The following is a 20634-nucleotide window of genomic DNA, read 5'->3' as shown; positions in this document are numbered from 1 at the left end:
TAGACGAGCAATTCTTAGCCTGTGGGTCATGGCTCCTTTAACAAACCACTATTTCCAAAACTATTTACATTACGATTGATTACAGTAGGAAAATTACAGTTCTGAAACTGCAATGGATTCAATGTTATAGTTGCGAGTCACTACAATGCGAGGAACTGTATTAAAGGGTCACAGCACTAGGAGAGTTTGGAACCACTAATAAGCCATGTTTACTCCATGGGATTAATTAATTAATCATTATAAAGACCAAAGTAAAGCAGCAGCCGACACAATACTAAATGCTTATATCTATTTGCTTCTGCCAGTCATAAAAAAAAAAAATCACAATCTTCCAAACATAAATTGACACCAGTGCCTATAAGACACTTGACACAAATACAAGGGGAAATAATTGTCCTATAAAAGAAACTGTTTTAGAGCCTATAGTGTAAGTAATACACACTATAGTGTGTGCTTTCTTTTATATATTTTGTTTGCTTGTTGTTTTAGGGGTTTTGGTTTTTGAGACAGGGTTTCCCTGTGTAGCCTTGGCTGTCTTGGACTTGTTTTGTAGAGCAGGCTGGCCTTGAACTCACAGAGGTCACCTGCCTCTGCCTCCCTGAGTGCTGGGACTATAGACTTGTGCCACTGCGCCCAGAGTTGCGCCTTCGATGAGAACGGACTCGCAGCTCCTATGTTTGAATGCTTGGTCCTAGTTGATGGAACTTTTGGGTAAGGATTAAGAGGTGTGGCTTTTGTGGAGGAGGTGTGCTAGTGTCGGAGGAGGTTTAACACTGAGATGAGCTTTGAGGTTTCAGAGGCCAATGACATTTTAGCTGGCGTTCTGTTTTGAGGTTATACCTCAAGATGTCAATTCTCAGCTACTGTTCCAGTGTCATGCCCACTGCCATGCCCCCACCATGGCGAGCATGAATTCCATCCGCCTGCGGCCAACAGACAATTTCTTGTACAAGTTGTCATCATCCTGGTGTCTCTTCCTAGCAACAGAAAAGTAGCTAAAAACACCCACATGGTACAAGGTCAGAACCCCCAGACCATCATCTCAGCCAAGTGGACTCATCGGAGCTCACCAACAAATTCTACATACCCCAATTCTGTCTCCAGAAAAATTCCAGAGTTTTTTGCACAGAGAAGTGCTTTTTCACTGAATAGTGGACTCTCTGGATGAGCATGTGCGAAAATCCAGCACGCTTTAGAAGATAGGCCATTGTGGGCGAGTGTCCAAAAGGATCTATGGCCCAACCAGACCGAGGTTTCACTCCTGTGAATAAAGAAAAGAACTGTTAGTGTTCCCTTTGTTTTTGTTATGTTTTAATGATAAGTGAAATACAAAGACATTATGACGCACTGAGACGCACCGCCACGGTCTGCTGGGCTTAAAGATAATGGGCGTTCTCACTGCACCAGCCTACAGCTATGACTAAATGGCTGCCAACTAGTGGAGTTAGACCAATACCCAGTCTGTCATGTGGGGTTAGCAACCCCAGGACCTGGCTGGTCTGTCAACTCAATGTATATTTCCCAATCCCAACAGGCTGCCACTGACACCTTTACACAGCCCAACAGGCTGAAATAACTGCTCCTGGGGTGTCCCCGAGTCCCCAGGGATCTTGGTGCTCCTCCTGACTGTCTACCCAGAATGAGGTCAATGAAATGGTTCAAATATGCTCAGATCAGTTACAAGAGCCATCAGCTAAAAACGCACCTCTTTCACAGAGAACACATGGGACAAAAATAAATAAATAAATGCATAGATTATAATTAATCAGACAAGAATATTCATCTAGCATTATACAAATTGGATCAGTCAGTTATTCAAGACTCTTAAATATGCCTTCTACTTACAGTGTACAATTTGGCATAAGTAGAGCTGTGCAGGGTTTTTTTTTTTTTTCCATTCAAGCACCTGTTAAGCGCTCCCACACAGCTACAGTTATGAGAGGGGCCGGGGGTTAAAAAAATGAGTTAAAGCTGATCTTGGCTCTCGTAGCAAAGACTATCATTCAAAAGCTATGAACCAGAGGAACTAATGAGACAGGAGAAAAAGGAACTTTGATGACTAACTCTAAAGTATCACAAAGGAGACTAAGAAGGAAAAGTGAAGACCGAAATAAGTCAAAATACACACATACATATGCACGCACGCACGCATGCACGCACGCACGCACAGGTGTTCATGAACGAGTTGGTGAGGAGTAGAAAGTTCTTATTCCTAATACATCTCCTATAAATTTATTATATTTCATTTTTATTAATTGTGCTACATAGTTTTAGATCAACTTGACACAAGCTATAGTCATCTGAGAGGAGAGAACTTCAATTGAGAAAATGCCTCCATAAGCTGGGGCCACAGGCAAGTTTATAGAGCCTTTGTTAGTGATTGATGGCAGAGGACCCAGAGCATTGTGACCTGGTGGCCCTGGGTGCCATAAGAAAGCAGGCTGGACAGCAAGCCAGTAAGCAGCAGCCCTGCATGGCCTCTGAACCAGCTCCTGCCTCCAGGATTCCACCCGGGTTGAGTCCCAGCCCTGATTGCCTTCATGATGAACTGTGACGTGGAAGTGTAAGCCAAATAAACCCTTTCCTCCCCACATTGTTTTGGTCATGGCGCTTCATTGAGGCAACAATAACCCTAACTAAAGCATTAATTATTTGTGTATCTTGTAGCGGGGGTAGGGGGGTAGCGGGTGGGGGGTTGGGGGGGTGGCGGGGGTATGTGGACTTACGTGTGGACACCCTTGGAGTGCACAAGAAGGTGCTGGGCCCCCTGAAGCTGGAATTACAGGTCTGAGCTCCCCAACATGGGGGCTATGAACCAAATTTGGGTCCTCTGGAAGAGGAATCACTGCTCCTAAGCGCCGAGTCATCTCTCCCATCCCCTCCTACTTTAATGTACTAGAAAGAAGTTCAGCAAATACACCTGAACAAACGGATCAAGGCTAGCACTGCCAGCCTGGTACAGGGAAACATCATTTGCCTCTCATAAGAAGTAGGGGGAGTCGGGCGTGGCGCTGCACACCTATAATCCCAGCACTGGGGAGGCAGAGAGGCAGGCAGGTCTCTGTGAGTTCGAGTCGGCCTGGTCTACAAAGCGAGTCCAGGACAGCCAAGGCTACACAGGAAAGCTCTTTCTTGAAAAACCAAAAAAGAAGAGAAGGAGGAGGAGGAGAAATAGTAGTAGTAGCAGCAGCAGCAGCAGCAGCAGCAATAAGAGAAACCATTGGCACAGAGACGTTCTAGCTGAAGAGATAAACACTACAGCAGTGATTTAACCTAACCCTGAGAGAACAAATTCAGATTGACAGAGTTTTGTTTTGTTTTGTTTTTTAAACTGGCTTGTACTCTTCAAAATACCATGGTGAAGAAACTCCAAAAAGCTGGACGTAGTGGCGCACGCCTTTAACCCCAGCACTCAAGGAGACAGAGGTTGACTGAGGCCAGCCTGGTCTACAAGGGGAGTTTAGGACAGCCAGGGCTACACAGAGAAACCCTGTCTGGGAAAAAGAAAGAAAGAAACAAACAAACAAACTCCAAAAAAAGCTGAGGAAATGTTCAAGATTAAAATAAACTAAGAGACACTATAACTGACTGTGACCCATGTTCCTGGACAGGGTAGTTGGCTTGGAGGGCACAGCAGCCTCTAAATGCAGTGGTGAGCAGTAGTTGAGACGCCCCAGGTGCTGCCTGTGGTCAGACTGTCCTGTGACATCACTGCTTACACTGTTGGCTTGACAACTACCTTCTATTCACACCTGAAAGCGGCCTGATGTCTTAGCAAATACACTATCAAGTGTTTACAAATGGGGACAAACACATCTCTGACTTATCGTCACATGGTACATTAAATAAGACGGCCGCAAATCTCTGCTCAGGGAATATGGCGCCCTTCACAAGGGATGCCCTAGAACATTTTATAAGTGCGGAACTTAAGGAGGAATAAACATCATCACAAATAAATGGAGTAGTAACATTCTACACAGGACAACAAGTACATCAAATGTCAGCATTTAGTGCCCATCATCTTAGGATCGCAGGGTCATTGATGATCCGTTCCTATCAAAGTCACTGGACCCACAGAAGAGTGACTAGCTTCAGTTGAAAAAGAACCCAAAAAACATAACAATACTGAAAAGACATAAATTGCATTTAAAAAAAACCCTGTGGTATGAAAGGAGTTAAGAGGTGGGGAGAGATTTCTGGATTCCAGAACTTGCCAGGGTTTTCCTTGGCATTGAACATATCTTAGTTGTTGGTACTTAATAAAAGGGTAATATTTTAAAAATCCAAACTTTTATAATAAAAATATATAAGAAATTCAGATTATTATAATAGTATATGTCACAAACAGTTACGAATTATCTATTTCTTCTTGCATTCTGTTGAAGTGTTACTGTCTTACTTTTCTACAAATAGCAATTTTTATTTAAAATTATTGTTTAATACAAAGATGTCTATGTATAATTATTATTTTATATTATAAATAATTAAAATGTTGGTAGCTCTGGTTAAAACAATTTCATTTGACATTTTAGATGGAAATCAGATTATTTCTATACTTATAGAAATATTTTAAAATAATTTTTAAAAATCTACCTACAACAGAAGGCTCTGTAGGTATAAACTGTTGCAGTAAGTTTTTCAAAAATGCCCATAAAATTCTTGGAATGTAAAGGGTGAAATGCTGACTAGTTATTACATTAAATATCATAAACCAATAAATAATTCACATAAATGTAGCACATTAAGAAAGAAATCTAATCTCGCTTATGAAAACAAATATAAAAATCATAAAACAAAAAGCACTATAAACAGATTGAACTCCACAGCACCCAAGCCAAAAGAGGTTTACGCTGGAAGTCAATGACTTTTTAATTGAGCAAACTGCCATTGCACTCAGAGAACAAATTAGAAAGCCACACAGTGTTAATAGATAGCTGAAAAAAGAAACACAGTGCGTACTGCAAACTGAAAAGTACTAAAGAAAGGTTTTCTCAACACTATTAAAAAATATCTACATACAATAATAGATAAAGTGATATTTAATGCCTCTAGGCTATTTCATTAAATATCCTAAATAAGAAAGTCGAGTGTCCCTGTTAACATGTGACAACTACTGAAGATTTGAACAAGGCAAATAGCTACGAGGTCAAAACACTAATCGTACAACAGGTTTCATTGTTAAGGCAGTACAAATATACTATATGTAATAAATTATATAAACTATCAACAGTAATAAAAAGATAAAGTAAACTTGCTAGGTAGATTTATATAGTTACATAGTCACCCATACAAATCAAAAGCTGTCTTAAATCCTAGAATTAAACAGCTAAAAGAAAGAAGAGAGACACTGTCATGGCTGGCGCTCATTGTACACGTGGCAGATTCTGCAATCACTTGGGTGATGGACCTTAACCTACCTGTGGGGATCCTCTTGACTATGGTAATTGATGGGTGGAGACCCTCCTAGCTGCAGGCTGGGGCCCAGACTATGTCTGGGAGGAATGTGCTGAGCACTGGTTTGTATTCACCCCTCTCTTCTTAGGGTGGACTCCAGGGAGCAACCACTTCAAGCAGCTGCTTCACCTTCCCAGCATGGTGGACAGTAACACGGAAGTGTGAGCTAAAATAAACCCTTTCTCCCTCAAGTTGCATTATCAGAGTATTTTAGCACAGCAACGGAAAAAGAAAGTAAGATGGGGATCATTAAAATGGAAAAAAACATAGGCTGGCAAGACACCTCAGCTGGTAAAAACACTCGCTGTGGCAGCTGGATGACCCAAGCTCAACCCCAGAACTCAAGATGGAAGGACAGAGTGAACTAGTAAAAGTTGTCTACTGACTGCTATACACCCACCAGATGCACACCCGTCTGCACTCACACACACACACACACACTGACAACATATCATACACACCATAGCCCCCACACATACAACATACCATACAAACTCACACACACACACAACATACCACACACACAGAAAGAGACTCAGACAGAGACATAGAGAGTAATAAACTCTTGTTAAATTATTTATTATTTATTCAATATTCTGCCTGCAGGCTAGGAGAGAGGACCAGATCTCATTATAGATGGTTGTGAGCCACCATGTGGTTTCTGGGAATTGAACTCAGGACCTTTGGAAGAACAGGCAATGCTCTTAACCTCTGAGCCATCTCTCCAGCCCTAAACTCTTAAACAACAAATGAACAATCGAAAAATGGTAGGAAATCTTCATACAACATAGATTCAGCTCAGATTCAGAACAAAGAACACACAAAGGTAACAACCCAATTGAAAAGAAAAGTGAAAGCCAGACATGGTGGTGCACGCCTTTAATCCCAGCACTCGGGAGGCAGAGGCAGGCAGCTTGCTGTGAGTTCAAGGCCAGCCTGGTCTACAAAGTGAGTCCAGGACAGCCAAGGCTAACACAGAGAGACCCTGTCTCAGAAAAAAGAAAAGAAAAGAAAAGAAAGATAAAGAAAAAAAGAGCGAACGACTTGAAAACTTTAAAACAGGCAAAACCCTGGGCAATAAAAACAAAAATGTACTCAACATTCTCAGCTGTGAAAGAAATGCAAGTTGAAACAATAAAATCACTTTATCTCTACTGATACTGTTACTCGAAAAGACTGTCACAAGAAACGAACTGGCAAAAATATGGAACAAATTCATTGCTGGTTGACTGTCCAATAGCAAAAGCAGTTTCAAAGTGCCCTGGTACCTACAAAGTTAAACACACTGTGTGCAGCAAGTCCACTCCCAGGATTACCAATAACATGCCTAAAGAGAGCTGGTACGTAACTGCATGAAAGCCCGTGCCACACAGCTAACACCCAGAAGCACACAGTTAACAGGAATCTAGTCTAAAAACCAAACAGCACCCAGCCCTGAAAAGGAGTGAGCTAACAGCATACATAACAACCAATCACAAAACTTCCTGGCAGTGGCAAAATATAAAGTCGCTATATAAAGACCAACACACAGAGTTATGCACACCACTACCAACTACTCCCAACTGAAACCAAGAAAATAAACCCACTAGCAGTGGCAGCCAAAAAAAAATAATACCTAGAACCAAATCTGACAGAGATGCAAAACTTTCACAATGAAAGCTATGACCGCATTGCCGAGGGGACTGAAGGTCTACAGGAAGGGAAACTCGGCTCATGTTCCTCTGTCAGGCGTTCCCGTGGTTAACATGGCAGTGTTTCTTGTTTGGCTAACATATTCCACACATGCCTACCAAAATCAGAGTTTGTATTTATTTTTATTTTATGTATATGAGTGTTCTGACTGCCTGTAAAGTATGTGCACAAGTTGCATGTAGTGCCCAGGGAGGCCAGAAGAGGGCATCAGATCCCTGGAACTGGAGTTAGGAGCCAACAGGGTTTTATGTATCCCCAGCTGACCTGGAATCCGTCTACTAGGGAGACAAGGACCTCCAACTCTTGATTCCCCTGCCTCTACCTCCTGAGTGCTGGGACTACACTGAGGTGTACAGGTGTGCATCACATACGCCACGCCCACTCTAAGTGATGCTAAGACCTGAACCCAGGGCCTTATGAATGCTAAGTATTCTCTCTATTGGGCCACATCCCCAAGCACAGGTAGTGCTTTTGCGAAAAACTAATTCAGTGATCTAAATAAAATTCTTGGCAGATAAACAAACAAAAAGGAGTCAAACAAGTTCTTTCTTTTTGTTTCAAGTTAGAATAGTCATACTTCTGAAGATCAGGTTTTAATATGCAGCTAATTATCGAGGCAGGGATAAGGGTAGATTTTGTCAGCAAGGGAGCCAGGACAACACAAGATCAAAAGAAGCATGGATCACAGACACAAAACCTAAATTCTAAAGCACTTACCAGAAGGAAAACTAACCCACAGCCTTGGTTTGGCCAATGTCATCTCACTGGGCCATCAAAACCACAAGGGAATAACAACCAGGAAAGTAGACATGTTAGGAGAGAAAAATGAGCTGGGCGTGGTGGCGCATGCCTTTAATCCCAGCACTCGGGAGGCAGAGGCAGGCGGATCGCTGTGAGTTCGAGGCCAGCCTGGTCTACAAAGTGAGTCCAGGATGGCCAAGGCTACATAGAGAAACCCTGTCTCGAAAAACCAAAAAAAAAAAAAAAAAAAAAAAAAAAAGGAAAAGGAGAGAAAAATGAGCCTGACGGACTCCGCACACATTTCTTGTTTTGCCAAAATAGTTTTTATGTAGCATATACATTTTTCTTAAGCCAGTCTCTATTATATGCGGGAGGCAGTAAGTGTAGCGGTCTTATGTAGACACTAGGTCATTTATTGAGGGCACCTTGCCTTTTGATCTGTGGGGAATTCTAGAGCCAGCCCCCACCCCTCACCCCACCCCCACCCCACACAGATCTATTGAGGCAGAGCTAATTCAAAGAGTTCGGTGGGAGCCTGGGGCAGGCCTGGAGGTCACAGGACACGAGAACAGTGAGTGTACTGGATATGAGGTTTGTTGTACATGTGTGTAAAACTTCTAAGAACAGATCTTGGTGATCACTACGGAGCTGTATAAGCATAACACACCACCAAACCGCAAGCTTTAAATGCATGCGCCGTATTATATGTAAATATGCCGCAGTCGGGTTGTAAGACAAAATTATACTACGCACAGAAACCAGCTGCAAAGGAGAACGTATCTGCAGCAGTAGGAATTGGGGAGCACTTGGCTGGACGGTGAGAGATGAGGGCAGGAAAGAGTGCCCCTGAGTGGTGGATGAAACTAGTATCTGTGTACATATGTGGATCTGTCAAAACTCACCAACCTCTACATGTAAGATTTATACAGTGTACTGCGTCTAAGTTATATTTCAACAAAGCTAAACATTAAGAAGAATCCAAAAGTCAGGTTTATATACAGTGGATCTCTTGTCTTGGGACATATTTCAATACGTAAGGAAAGGGGCCATCCATCCCAGGCAGGTCTGCAAGATTCCCCCATCCCCACACAATCACCCAGGTTTGCTGACTCACAGAAACTTCTGAGCCTCAGAGTATTGTCACTCGGCTGGGACTTAGGACTGAGAAAGAGCAGAGTAAAGACATCAAAGATAAAAGACACAAGGAGGTGCATCCGGAGGAGGAAGCCTGATGGGCATACACACCTAATTCTTCTAGCACCAAATTTTAGGAGGATGCGTGACATGCCATCAAGTGGGAGGCTCATCACGCCTTTGGTACCCAGGATTTCCACTGGATGCTGCTCACACAAATGCCAGGTTCCTGAAGGAAGCAAGTGCTAAGCACACAATAGGCTTTAAAAAGCAGTAAGTTGCTCTTAGTTTTAAAACTCCAAGTGCCCAGCAACAGCCAAAGGCAGACTCACAAGTCTGGCCTTAGAGGTCAGATCTCAGCCACAGTAATGCATTTCCACCCTCGAAGCACAATGTATTCTCTAAGCTGTGAGAAACAATTACCAGCACAACAACGGTATGGAAAATAAAAAAAAAGAAGAATATCAAAATGCTAGCAACTGGCACATATGGAAGTTTTCTAAGATTACTTTGCAGTAGTTTTTAAGTTGTGTTAAAATAAAAAGGAAAGAAAATACTTGTAATAGCAAGGGATGTTGATTCCTAACAGAGGAAAAAAAACACGTTATCTAGAAATAACTTCAATAAAAATCATGAATGCTTATCATAAAGAAAACCGTAAAAGCTACGGTGAGATATGAAATATTTGAAAAGAGCTTCAAGTCCTGCTGCAAAACGCACAATGAGGCATAAAGAGGATGCCAGGGAGTTCTAGGTTTTGGTGAGCTGCAGAGGACCGCTGATGCTGTCAGCCACAGTCCTCCTTGATGCAGTCACACTGAGGACCTGCCAGCACAGTTCAGGGGTAACCCTTCCCCTGCCATCCATCTCCCTAGAGGACCACTGACATCAAAACAAGTCCTGCACCTCAGCGCTAAGGCCAGTAAGATAAAGCATTAAGAGAAATACCTTATCCTGGTGGTTACACTGGAAGGGGCAGGCAGCATTTCTGCTGCCTGGGGCCACCTTTCTTACACACTGCTTAGGAAAAACAGGATGGTGACCAACACACAAAGAAGATGAGCCCAAGGAAACAACCTCAGTAGTGTACCTTAGGGCCCTGGATGGAAGCATGCCCGCAGCTGCCACAACACCCAGATCTCCAGGATTCTCCCCGATATAATAAATGAACGCCTTTTCTGTTTCTTCTTTGCCACCTCCAATGTGGATTAAGCTAATAATAAGGTTTTGCCTCCTGTGATCAAGTCTTCACTAATGCATAATTAAAATAACAAACTTATAAACAAATGAAACAACTGCCAATGAGTAAAATAAAAGGCATGATTGACGTCCATAAATGAAACTTACATATGTCTATGTAATTGAGACCTAATAAATACAATTAATGAAGGATAAATCATTCAACAATTATTAGGAAAATTAGTTCAGATCCCCTAAGTATAGCTTCCCCAAACAGCCCAAATGAAAGGGGGGGGGGGGGCACACTACAAATACATACCTAGATTTTTTTCCAGCCATTGGTGTCCTTCAATTAGCTGGTCAATTAAGGAAAAATAATGCGGAGTGGCTTCATCAGGCATTACCCAGCCGCCAGTCACAATCTCGAGCTGACCACTCTGTAGTAAACTAGGGGGAAAATAAATAGAGATTCAGGTAACAAAATTCAGAGAAGAAACTAAAGTACATAAACACTTAAGATCAATCTTTATAAGTAGCCAATACTTACTGAGGGAGGGAGGAAATTCATTTTTAAGCAAGTAGCTGAGTTTCAACTTGAGGCCTCAGAGATGAAGCACCCGTAATAAAGACTCTTGGGTGACCTTTCTTCCCCTCCGACACTTTTCCCCCACAGGCATAATACAAAGTCACATTTTTTTTTCTGAATCTCAGAGAGCACGGATCAATGTGCTCTTCCCAGGCAACATGTTTGGTGTTTACTAGAGGCTGTCATTTCAAAGGTGGTGTCTGTTTCAATGTACCAGTATCAAAAAGTGGTATTTACCTCTGTCCTTAGAACACAGTTAAGGAAATTAAGCACACTGACCAGTAAACAGTAATTAACCACTGTGTTTCAGTTTTAGTAAAATGTGGGCAATAGGGCGTTTTTAATTCATGGGTTGAAAAGCTGTACCATTAATGTTACCCATCTCTTGAGTGTTCCTTCGCAATCATATCATACAAGACAATGATTGCTAATTGTTAATTATTAACATCTCTTTCTCTGAGAAGGAAAGAAAATTATGAAGTATCAGAAATTTGAAAAGCATCTTAGAAAGTACACAAGTCAAAGACTGTATCTCCGATCTCACAGACTGTCAGTTTGAGAGGTGTGGAAGTTTAGAAAGCTGGGACGCTTTTATAAGTATTCATCGAGACTTGACCAGAAAGAGCTGGAAGCTCTAAAATCTGCATTTATTTAAGAACACAGCTAAGCCCACAACTATGTACCCTCCCCACTAGTGGGCAACAGGCGTTTACTTAACTGCTTTGCACTGACCCTTAGGGCTAACTTTGCCCCACTCCAGAGGCCATGTGGCTATGACCGCTGGGCCTCAAAACCAGAGTTTGGTACTGTGAGATGTCAGCACCCGTCAAATATGGATACACTTTCAATTCCATTGTTTTACTATCCTAATCAACAAATATTATGTAAATTTTCAGATATGATTGCTTGAAAACAAATTATTTTCTGGCCTTGACTAGACAGAAAGTGCAAGTTACTAAGAAGTAAAATGAAATAGAAAAAAAAATAATTATTCCAAAGACAGACAAATTTTTTTCTTTTCAACCTATATCAGTTTTATTTTGCAAAAAAAAGAGAGAGAAAAAGAAAGAAAGAAAGAAAAAAGAAAAGAAAGAAGAAAAGAAAAGAAAAAAAAAGAAAAGAAACCTCCCCCATCCTATATGCCTGAACAATCTCCAGGAATAGTCAAGCAAGAAAAGCATTATACATTCGATGTCACCAGCTGCCTTGGTTATTAGCAAACCCCCATCCTTGCGAGGCCTGGGACGCTCCTCTGGTGAAGTATCTGAGTTCTTGTCTGTGCGGAATGGTCACTCCAAAGACTGCGCCTCTTTCTTACTAAATACTATCAAGCAGTTTCATGCTGCTCCTCCTCATCAACCTGGATGGTTCCAGCTGTCTTGATGTCTCAATCCAAATACAACTCACCCAGACCACTGAGCCCCAAAGCAATCCAATACTCCCCTCTACCTCTCACTGTATGACAACATAACCTTTATCACAGAGCAAAATCACCTGCTCAGCCCTGTCTGCTCTCTGCCCTCCCTCTTACCCACCCACAGAATGCAAGCACCGGGTCAGGGATAAGCATGTCTCATTAAATGCCTGGTGCTGAGAAGCCTGCTTGAGAAACAGACCCATGACACTCTCCGTTTAATATTAGTAATTAGCGAGTAGTTTAAATTAGGTCAGGCTCACATACAAAATAAATCAGTAAGGCTGAGGTCGCTTAGAATGGAGTTTCAACAACGTAGGCCGGTGGTAGAAAATGCGGAAGAGGAGCAAAGAGGGTCCATAAAGACCTATCTGTGGGAAATCAGGGTATGATTGGAGCAAGAGGAAGCAAACACTGAGAGCAGCACAAAATGACTCTGCGTTCCCAGGTCCAGGTGTTTAACAGTGACATTAACATGCACTGGGGTCAAGACTGAGAAGGCGGAAGGCGCTCTGTGGTAACAAACATAATCCAGGGCGGGGGTGGGGGTGGGGGTGGGGGTGGGGGATGGGCTGCAAGGCAAAGGTAAGGTAGGAAGTGTAACTCCTGGAGAAAAATCAGTTTCACAGACTGAAAGGAGAGGAAATACGGATTGACAGGAAATCTTTAAAAAGAAATCAAAAGGAAAAATCAAAGGTCAGGTGGGAAGAGAGGAAACAGAATTGACAGGAAGTGTTAAATAACTGTGAAAAACATCTAGAAAAGAGTCTAGAAGCCAAACTGGTCCTTATAGTTTGTAAAAAGCATTAAAGTCACTGTAACTGTGGCAGAAGAGGCAAAAGAGTGGGTCAGACTCTAAAGCTGAGAAGTGGGTTATTCAAACAGTGGTGCTAACGAGGCATCAGAGAGACTGGAAAAAGGAAACCCAGATCATGGCATGGAAACCGAGGGACTTCCTGCAAAACAATATTCTCATGCAGGATTTTAAGAAAATCTGCAGCTGGGCCCAGTGGTCCTGCATGTCTTTAATCCCAGCACTAAGGAGGCACAGGCAGACTGATTTCTGTGAGTTCGAGGCCAGCCTGGTCTACAAAGCAAGTTCCAGGACAGCCAGGACCACACAGAGAAAACTTTTCTCAAAAAACAGAAGAGAGAGAGAGAGAGAGAGAGAGAGAGAGAGAGAGAGAGAGAGAGAGAGAGAATATCTGCATAAGCAGGCTAAAACCAGAACAAGAGCAATTTTAGTTATCTTTGCATAGTTTGTCCAATCAGACAAGACAGAACACTGAGTGGAAAAACCCACTGTGAATCTTAAATGTGCAGCAACAGCCTAAGTGCTATGACAGAGACAGAGATAGCCAGGCTGGAGGGGTCACCTAGTCTATGGCAGCATCTGTTTCCTACTGTGGAACCCTTTGAACCATCCACAAGAATATGGGAGGTAACATTATAAAACCAAGTTTCTCATTGGCAGGAAGGTTTGGTTTGACACAGATACCTACTGAAGTAGACCAAATAACCCCCGTGCAACCACTCACCCATTCACCACTGTCAACAAGAACAAACAAAACAAAACAAAACAAAAAGGCACAAACAAAACAGGATGCGTGTCTACAAAAAGTCTCGCACTTTAAACTGTTTGCAGTCACGTGAAAATTAGTAAGAGTGTATCGGTACTTTCTAGACCTTAAAATTAAAGGGAATAAATAATGGGAAATACCTGTATCTACAGAAATATTTATTTAAGTAAGTACTTCTATGTACTTAGTGTTCAACCGCATCAAATGAAGCATTTCTGTAAAAAGTGGGGGAAACAGTGCACCCAACGATGCACACCTACCCTACACGGCCTATTTCCTAGTCTCTGAAAGGCTCTCTGCTTTCTGGCAGATGTACACGCCATTATCTGAGCTAAAACAAGTGAGAGCTGCATGCAAACATGAGAAAGAGAGAAAACACACTGAGCAAACGCAGAAGCCTGGAAGCTAGCACCTAACTTTTTAAACCACCAAGGCTCACACTTCACTTTTGACAAAGGTGCCTGGCTGCCTGGCAGAAGATGTTAGCCGTGCCTCCCAGCTTCTGCTCCAAGGCCAGGGGATTCGGTATAAAACGCTTAAAGAAATAACTGATCAAAAGTAAGCTGCGAGTGTCTGTCACTGCTCATTGTGCCCAAGACGCAGCTTTTACACTTAAGAACATACTGCAGTGCCCAGGAAGCTGTAAGCCGTTTTTCAGTGACTGTCATGTCTTCCTCCTTGTAGGCGCATCAGACATTTGGAATTCGGTCACACACAGACTGATACACTCAAAGAGCTTTTCTCCCTGATGGGGAGATTGTTACAGACAACCCAGCAGCAAACAATGCATCATTTAGCAGGCTTCAAAGAATCACAAATTAATTTCACAAGAGAAAATGAGTTGAATTTGTAATCACGCATGGAGGAAATATGAAATAATGTAAGATGACATACTGGGCTCCATTCTTAAATACAAAATTAGTTCAATGGAAAAGTGAAAGGAAAAAAAAAAAGCTGTTCTCCCCCACAGAATCAATTCATGCCCTGAAGATATCTGTTAATCGGATCAAGTGATGCATACTCCTTCTGTGTACAGTACCTAGTGGAAAAGCACACCTAAGACTTGTCTTAAACCCCCGTGAGAACGAGGTATCTTTACATTTTCTTTTTCTGGAAGCCAGACTTTGAAGATTGAGTATATGAGAAGGAAAAAAAAAAAAGCAGCCATCTCTCTAATTCCTTCCTCTTTTCTTTCTAGATTTGTTCCCTCCCTCAATAGGCCATCCATGGCTTACCACCCTCAACCGCCTCCCCTTCTAACAGTGCTCTAACTGGCTCTCATGAACTCACACTAGCCATCGTAGCCTACACAAATGCCAACAAAACCATCAACCCTCACAAAATCTAAAACCCTCGTTCACAACATCCATAGCTGAGAATGCACGGTCACTTCCTTTCTCCTCCAGTAGGACATAAGCGCCAGTAGGGCAGGGATTCCCTCTGCTGATGCTTTAACACTGAGGAGTCCCTCCCGGTATATATATAAAAAAAAAAGTAAGAAATGGGTACCATTAACACAAGAGGAAAACAGCGAATAAGCATCAGAAATTTCAGAAATAACTGATCTCTAAATAGGAAATGTCGCCTCATTCAAAAAGAAAACACAAGCTGTTTGGGAAGTGGCATGCCGACTCTCACCTATCAGGTTACAGAGATCAGAAGGTTACGCAACATTCTGTGACGAGGCAGACATGTGGAAACAGGTATCCGTTCACATGTGATACTGCAGGATCTATCCAAACACAGGCTGCAATCCACCCAGAGTCACTCAGAAAAGTCAGAAAGTACCAACACTAAAGATAAAAGATGTGCTCTGCATCAGCACGGGACAAGGAATAAACTGCAGGGTCACCAGAGGGCAGGGATTAAGTTAGGTCCCTTTCATAAAAGACTCCGAGGCCAGGCTCTGTAGCATGCCTGTAATCCCAGCACTCGGGGACACGGAGGCAGGCAGATCTCTGCCTTTAAGGCCAACCTGTTCTATAAATTGAGTTCCAGGACAGCCAGAGCTACAAAAAGAAACCCTGTCTCAGACAACTAAAAAGAAGTGTATTTCATTAACTCATCTTTTATTGCCAAGTAACATTCTATTTGGTTTTTGTTTGTTTGTTTTGGTTCATCGTCTTGTTGACAGACATTTGAACTATTTCCAGTCTGCTGTGAAAATGTATGCACAAGTCTTTTTGTAAATAGGATTTCATTTCTCTCAGGTCAATTTCTAGATCAGCCCCTCACACACAGCATGTACGTTCATTGGAAAAACTCTGTGGAAGGCACGCCGTTTAAGATCCAGCAGCAAACCGCTACGGCGTTCCAGATGCAGTGTCTTCCCCACGGCCTTTGCTGCTATCCACCTATGTTAACAGCCTAGACGGGCACCTTCCAATGGCTGCTGAACAGCCTGTGCCCGAGGCAACAGCCTAACCATTCTCTTCAGGTGTTTGAGGTGCCAAGTTCTTCCCACTCCTTGGCCTTTAGCCACAGTTTTCGCCTCGGCACCTAGAATTTCCTCACAGCCTCTTCTTGGTTGGCTAGTTTTATTCACCCTCAGATTTCATCCTGAATACAAAACATGCTTCCAAACTTCACTGAAAGTTGTTCTGTTGCTGTTCGGTATTGTTTTACAACACTGTGCTTAACTGTGCCCTTTCTGTTTGCTGAGGGCTTACCTTAGATCTTAGCAATGTAAATATTTATCAAGTAAAGGGCACAGTAAGTAAGGGAAGGCTTATGAGATGTGGAAATATTTTACCTGAGTCATGGGAAAGATTACGTATGAAATTACTCAAGGCAGAGATGGGCAGATCTCCATGAGCTCAAGGCCAACCTGGTAGCGAAGCAAGTTCCAGGGCAGGCAGGGCTACAGAGAGACTCAGTCTCAAACAAACAAACCAAGCAATGAATGGGTCCCCTAAATAAAGAGCCGTCACCTCACAGGTGAGAAGGAGACCAGGGAAGTAGTTACTTCAGATGCCCGTGCAGCGCCTCTGAGCTCTGAGGAAACACGGCAGGCTCCTCACACAATCTAAACTGCGACTGACTTTAAACTTCACAAGAAAGACACACTAACTTCACAGTGCTTTGTAAATTTTACAGCAGCCGTTGGTTAAACACCATAAAACTCAACCTGTATAAATATATTATAAATGAGTCTGTGCAAGCGCCTTAATGGGCCATTTTCCTGGGAAAACCCAAAGTGTGCATCAGTTATGTCTGCCTGAGTTGAGTCCAGCAGTTCAGCAAGTAGCAGCAAATGTAGATGAGCTCCTTTCACTTAAATACAAAACCGGAGAAGATGCAACAGGATGCTTGAAATAGTAGATGTAAAAATACAAAGTGTACACTTAACTGATGTACAGCAGACATGAAATACATAGTTGTCACCAAAAAGCAAACCAAACAAACAAACAAACAAAAAACCCAACAGAGTGAGGCTGCTCCAGCCACTCAGTGGGTTTCACCACTATAGGCTGGCCATGACAGCAGGAGCAGATGCTGCATATAGGACATTCCACTGTCTCAGAGCCCAGGGAGGAACCAAGCAGGTCAAAGGAAATGCGAAGGGGCAAGGATTGCCAGACTCAAACACTAGTCAGCTGCTTCTTCCCATTTCAATGGATTGTAAGCAGTATGCACTATCTCACTACATACACCCAAGAACATCCAAACGTAATGCCAGAAAGGTGAGCAAAACACGTGGACAGAATGTGCTGACAGTTTAAAGGGGGTTTCTTTTAAATCCTCAGAGAGGGCACTGCCACTATAATTGATTAAATTATTTTGAATTACAAAGAGCAACAGAAAGCTCAATGTTGTTTGCATGGATCTCTCCTTAGGTGACTTGATTTTCATTTTTAAAGGTTTATGAAGCCGAATGCTGCACCACTGTGGGGGAAGAATGCAACAAGTCATTGCTGGCGGCATTCACAGGATGGCTCCCACTGTTTCTGTCCGACATCAACTAGTGCTCTTCCAGAAACAAGGAGTGCTTCAGTGGGTTCCATGGGAATCCACAGGCCTGCCATGCAGCAGACAACTTGTACATTTAGGGTTAGGCATTTGATCTGTACCTCATCTTTATACAGAGGGAAAAAAAAAAAAGCAATTGTACAGGCATTACAACAGGAGCCAAAATATGATATCAGCCACCTATTTAGTACTATTAAGAGTTTTAAATAATGGAGGGGAAACTTAAGAATTATAAAGTTTGCTACGAAATGCACAGGTGTTGCCTATGCTTAGGAAACAAGCACTATGGATGCTCAGTTCTTGTAAGAAAGCAAATGCCATTGCTGTAGATCAACGGTTCTCAACCTGTGGGTCAAGGCACCTTTGAGGGTAGAACCCTTTCACAGGAGTCACCTAAGACCACAAGAAAACACAGATATTTATACGACAATTCATAACAATAGCAAAATTGTAGTTATGATAGGAACAAAAATAATTTTATGGTCGGAAGTCACCACAACAGGAGGAACTAACTATATTAAAGGCTGAGAAGCAGTGCTCATGATCTATAGTCAGATGCCAGAAGGGAAACAGGTGAGTAATTATAGCTAGAAGAGAATTTCAACAAACTTAAATAAAATCAAAACTCAATTTTCTGAGACAGCTTTTTTTTTTTTTTTTTTTTGTCAAGCAAAATGGCGCCATTTCCCCAATCAAACCCTCTACTTCCCAAAGCCAAAGAAGCAGCTTCCGAAGATTCTGCTTAAGATGACAGATTGAGGGCTAGTTTCTAATCTGAATTCGACACCCCCCCATTACCACCCTCTCTCTTAAATATTGAGTTGAATTATATGAAACAGGCATTTTTGCACATATCAAAAAAATAGTCAGATAGTAACGTTTTTTCTATGGTCCTGTCTTGGTAAAGTGGACAAGAACAAAGAAAACATAAAGAGACAAAACACACAGGGAAGAATCAAGAAGGGGCCATGCGCATGCCATCAAGTTGGCAACATTTCTCACAGAGTGGGAAAATGTAAAATAAATCCAACTCCGAGCCGACTGCTGACTGCCTGGAAAGCCAGGGTCCTCTGCCGAATGAGGGCGCTGTCAGGCTCGTGTGCAGCCTCTCTTTGTCCAGCCAGGCACTGCAAGAAAGCTGAAAGGTGGGTACCAGCTAAAATCTTTTCTTGGGGAACCTTTCTCCCCATGTACGCTGTGTACCAGGTGCAATCCACAAGCCTCAACCTGGTTTCCTTGTGTTTCAAAAACAATTAGAAAGTAACAATTAGTGAAAGAAAATGGATTGTTTACAAATTGTCCAGAACTAGAGAGAGAAAGCCTCTACTTTCCCAGTAGTAACAGTGTTACAGTTCTATAGAACAGATGAAACTAAGGCCACTCCTGCTTTGATTTGTTTGTGTGAAAGCTCTTAGACCTTGGCAGTCTCTTCCTGGGAGGCTAGTTTCTCCTCAGCCCCAGGCTTCAGCCGATTTCCTCCACCAGCCAGGGAATTTTCATTTTCATTTTAGGACCCCAGGTCCACTGCCTGCAGCACCTGACCCACCAAGTGTGGATTCCAAGCCGGCCCTCACTTCACCAAACACACAGGCAGCAAGCACAGTATCCAGGCTCCACCCGACTTACTACTGATGGTGTGCCCAGTCCACATCTCCTACACAGGTGACACACATACACAAAAAAGCCAACCACAGGAACCCAGTCCAGGCTCAGGGCTCAGCAGCGTCACCAAAGAAAAGTGAAAACCAGCAGATAAAGACATTTCTTCTCCAGGACTTCTTAACAGCCCTAGCTCCGATTCCTCTGACCCAGCAGCTAGAATCTCAAAACCTCTTCCAAATTCCTTTCCCCAACAAAGGGGCAACGGAGAGACATGACCTAGCTTTCTCAGAAAACAAAACAAAACAAAACAAAAAACAAAAAACAAAAAAACAAATTGGGAGAACATTCCTGGGCACAAACAATCAAGGACAAAGCTAAAAGTCCAAGCTCACTGATGGGCTGGAGGAAAACGAGGTCAGTCCGCAGGACCACTCCACCAAACAGGGATGGACAGACTTCGCCGGTACGTTTCATGAAAAACTTACAATGCCTTTGTATAATTTAGTCCCTGAGGAACAGCAAGTGAAGGCAGCTGACTGCCCAGCTGCACTCAGTCCTGCAGGAGGGCACACACATGGGGACCAAGCGCTCTCTCAGCTCATCACTAGGCAAGTTGTTCTCACGCATACCCTAATGCATAGCTTTGCCTCAGATCTCAGAAAGCACTCTTGCCACAGCCTCACAGTAACTCAGCTCCATCCTCCTGACACCAACGCCCACGAGCACACTTCAGATCTGTTTTTTAAAAACTGACATTTTTTATAACATGTATGCAACTCTTTACCAATTGCACACACACACACACACACACACATATATTATATATATATATATATATATATATATATATAGAGAGAGAGAGAGAGAGAGAGAGAGAGAGAGAGAGAAGAGAGCAGACAGACAGACAGACCTTTATTGGATCTCTTTTTTTTTCCATGTTCTTTCGTGTGTCACTAAGGAATCTGCTGAATGCTCAGCCACCTCACCCTTACCTATTTTCCTACAACCCTTGTGCTTGCATTGTGCAATTTTGCATAGCAGTGATTTTAGGAAAGGGTATGTAACGTGGCGGAAGAGCTGACTGTGCATGGGTGAAAACAGTGGTTATAAAACACTGACCTATCAAAACGCATTTTAAAACAGCTCGCTCTTCAGGTCCCAATACAAGGTCCAACACTGGTCTCAGGAGAATGAAACCTGTGGCGTTCATGCTCTCAGACCACTAGACGTTCAAACTAACTATAAATATAAGTGGGAAAATAGCTCATACAAGTTGCAAAGTA

The 20634-nt window shown here is 42.6% G+C and overlaps 1 protein-coding gene across 1 annotated transcript in view; it reads right to left on the bottom strand.

The window, feature by feature from the left end:
- MAN2A1 (mannosidase alpha class 2A member 1) overlaps window positions 1-20634 on the bottom strand; it is a 168163-nt gene that overhangs the window by 111455 nt on the left and 36074 nt on the right. Inside the window, exons 5-6 of the mRNA XM_084778114.1 lie at window positions 10520-10647; window positions 1088-1261 (exon numbers count right to left, since the gene is read on the bottom strand). Coding sequence (XP_084634240.1) covers window positions 1088-1261; window positions 10520-10647 — 302 coding nt within the window. The remainder of the gene's footprint in view (window positions 1-1087; window positions 1262-10519; window positions 10648-20634) is intronic.

The sequence above is a fragment of the Acomys minous genome (assembly GCF_964271855.1).
Source record: "Acomys minous genome assembly, chromosome: 4".
NCBI classification, from domain to species: Eukaryota; Metazoa; Chordata; class Mammalia; order Rodentia; family Muridae; genus Acomys; species Acomys minous.
This window is presented reverse-complemented; position numbering and strand designations above follow the sequence as displayed.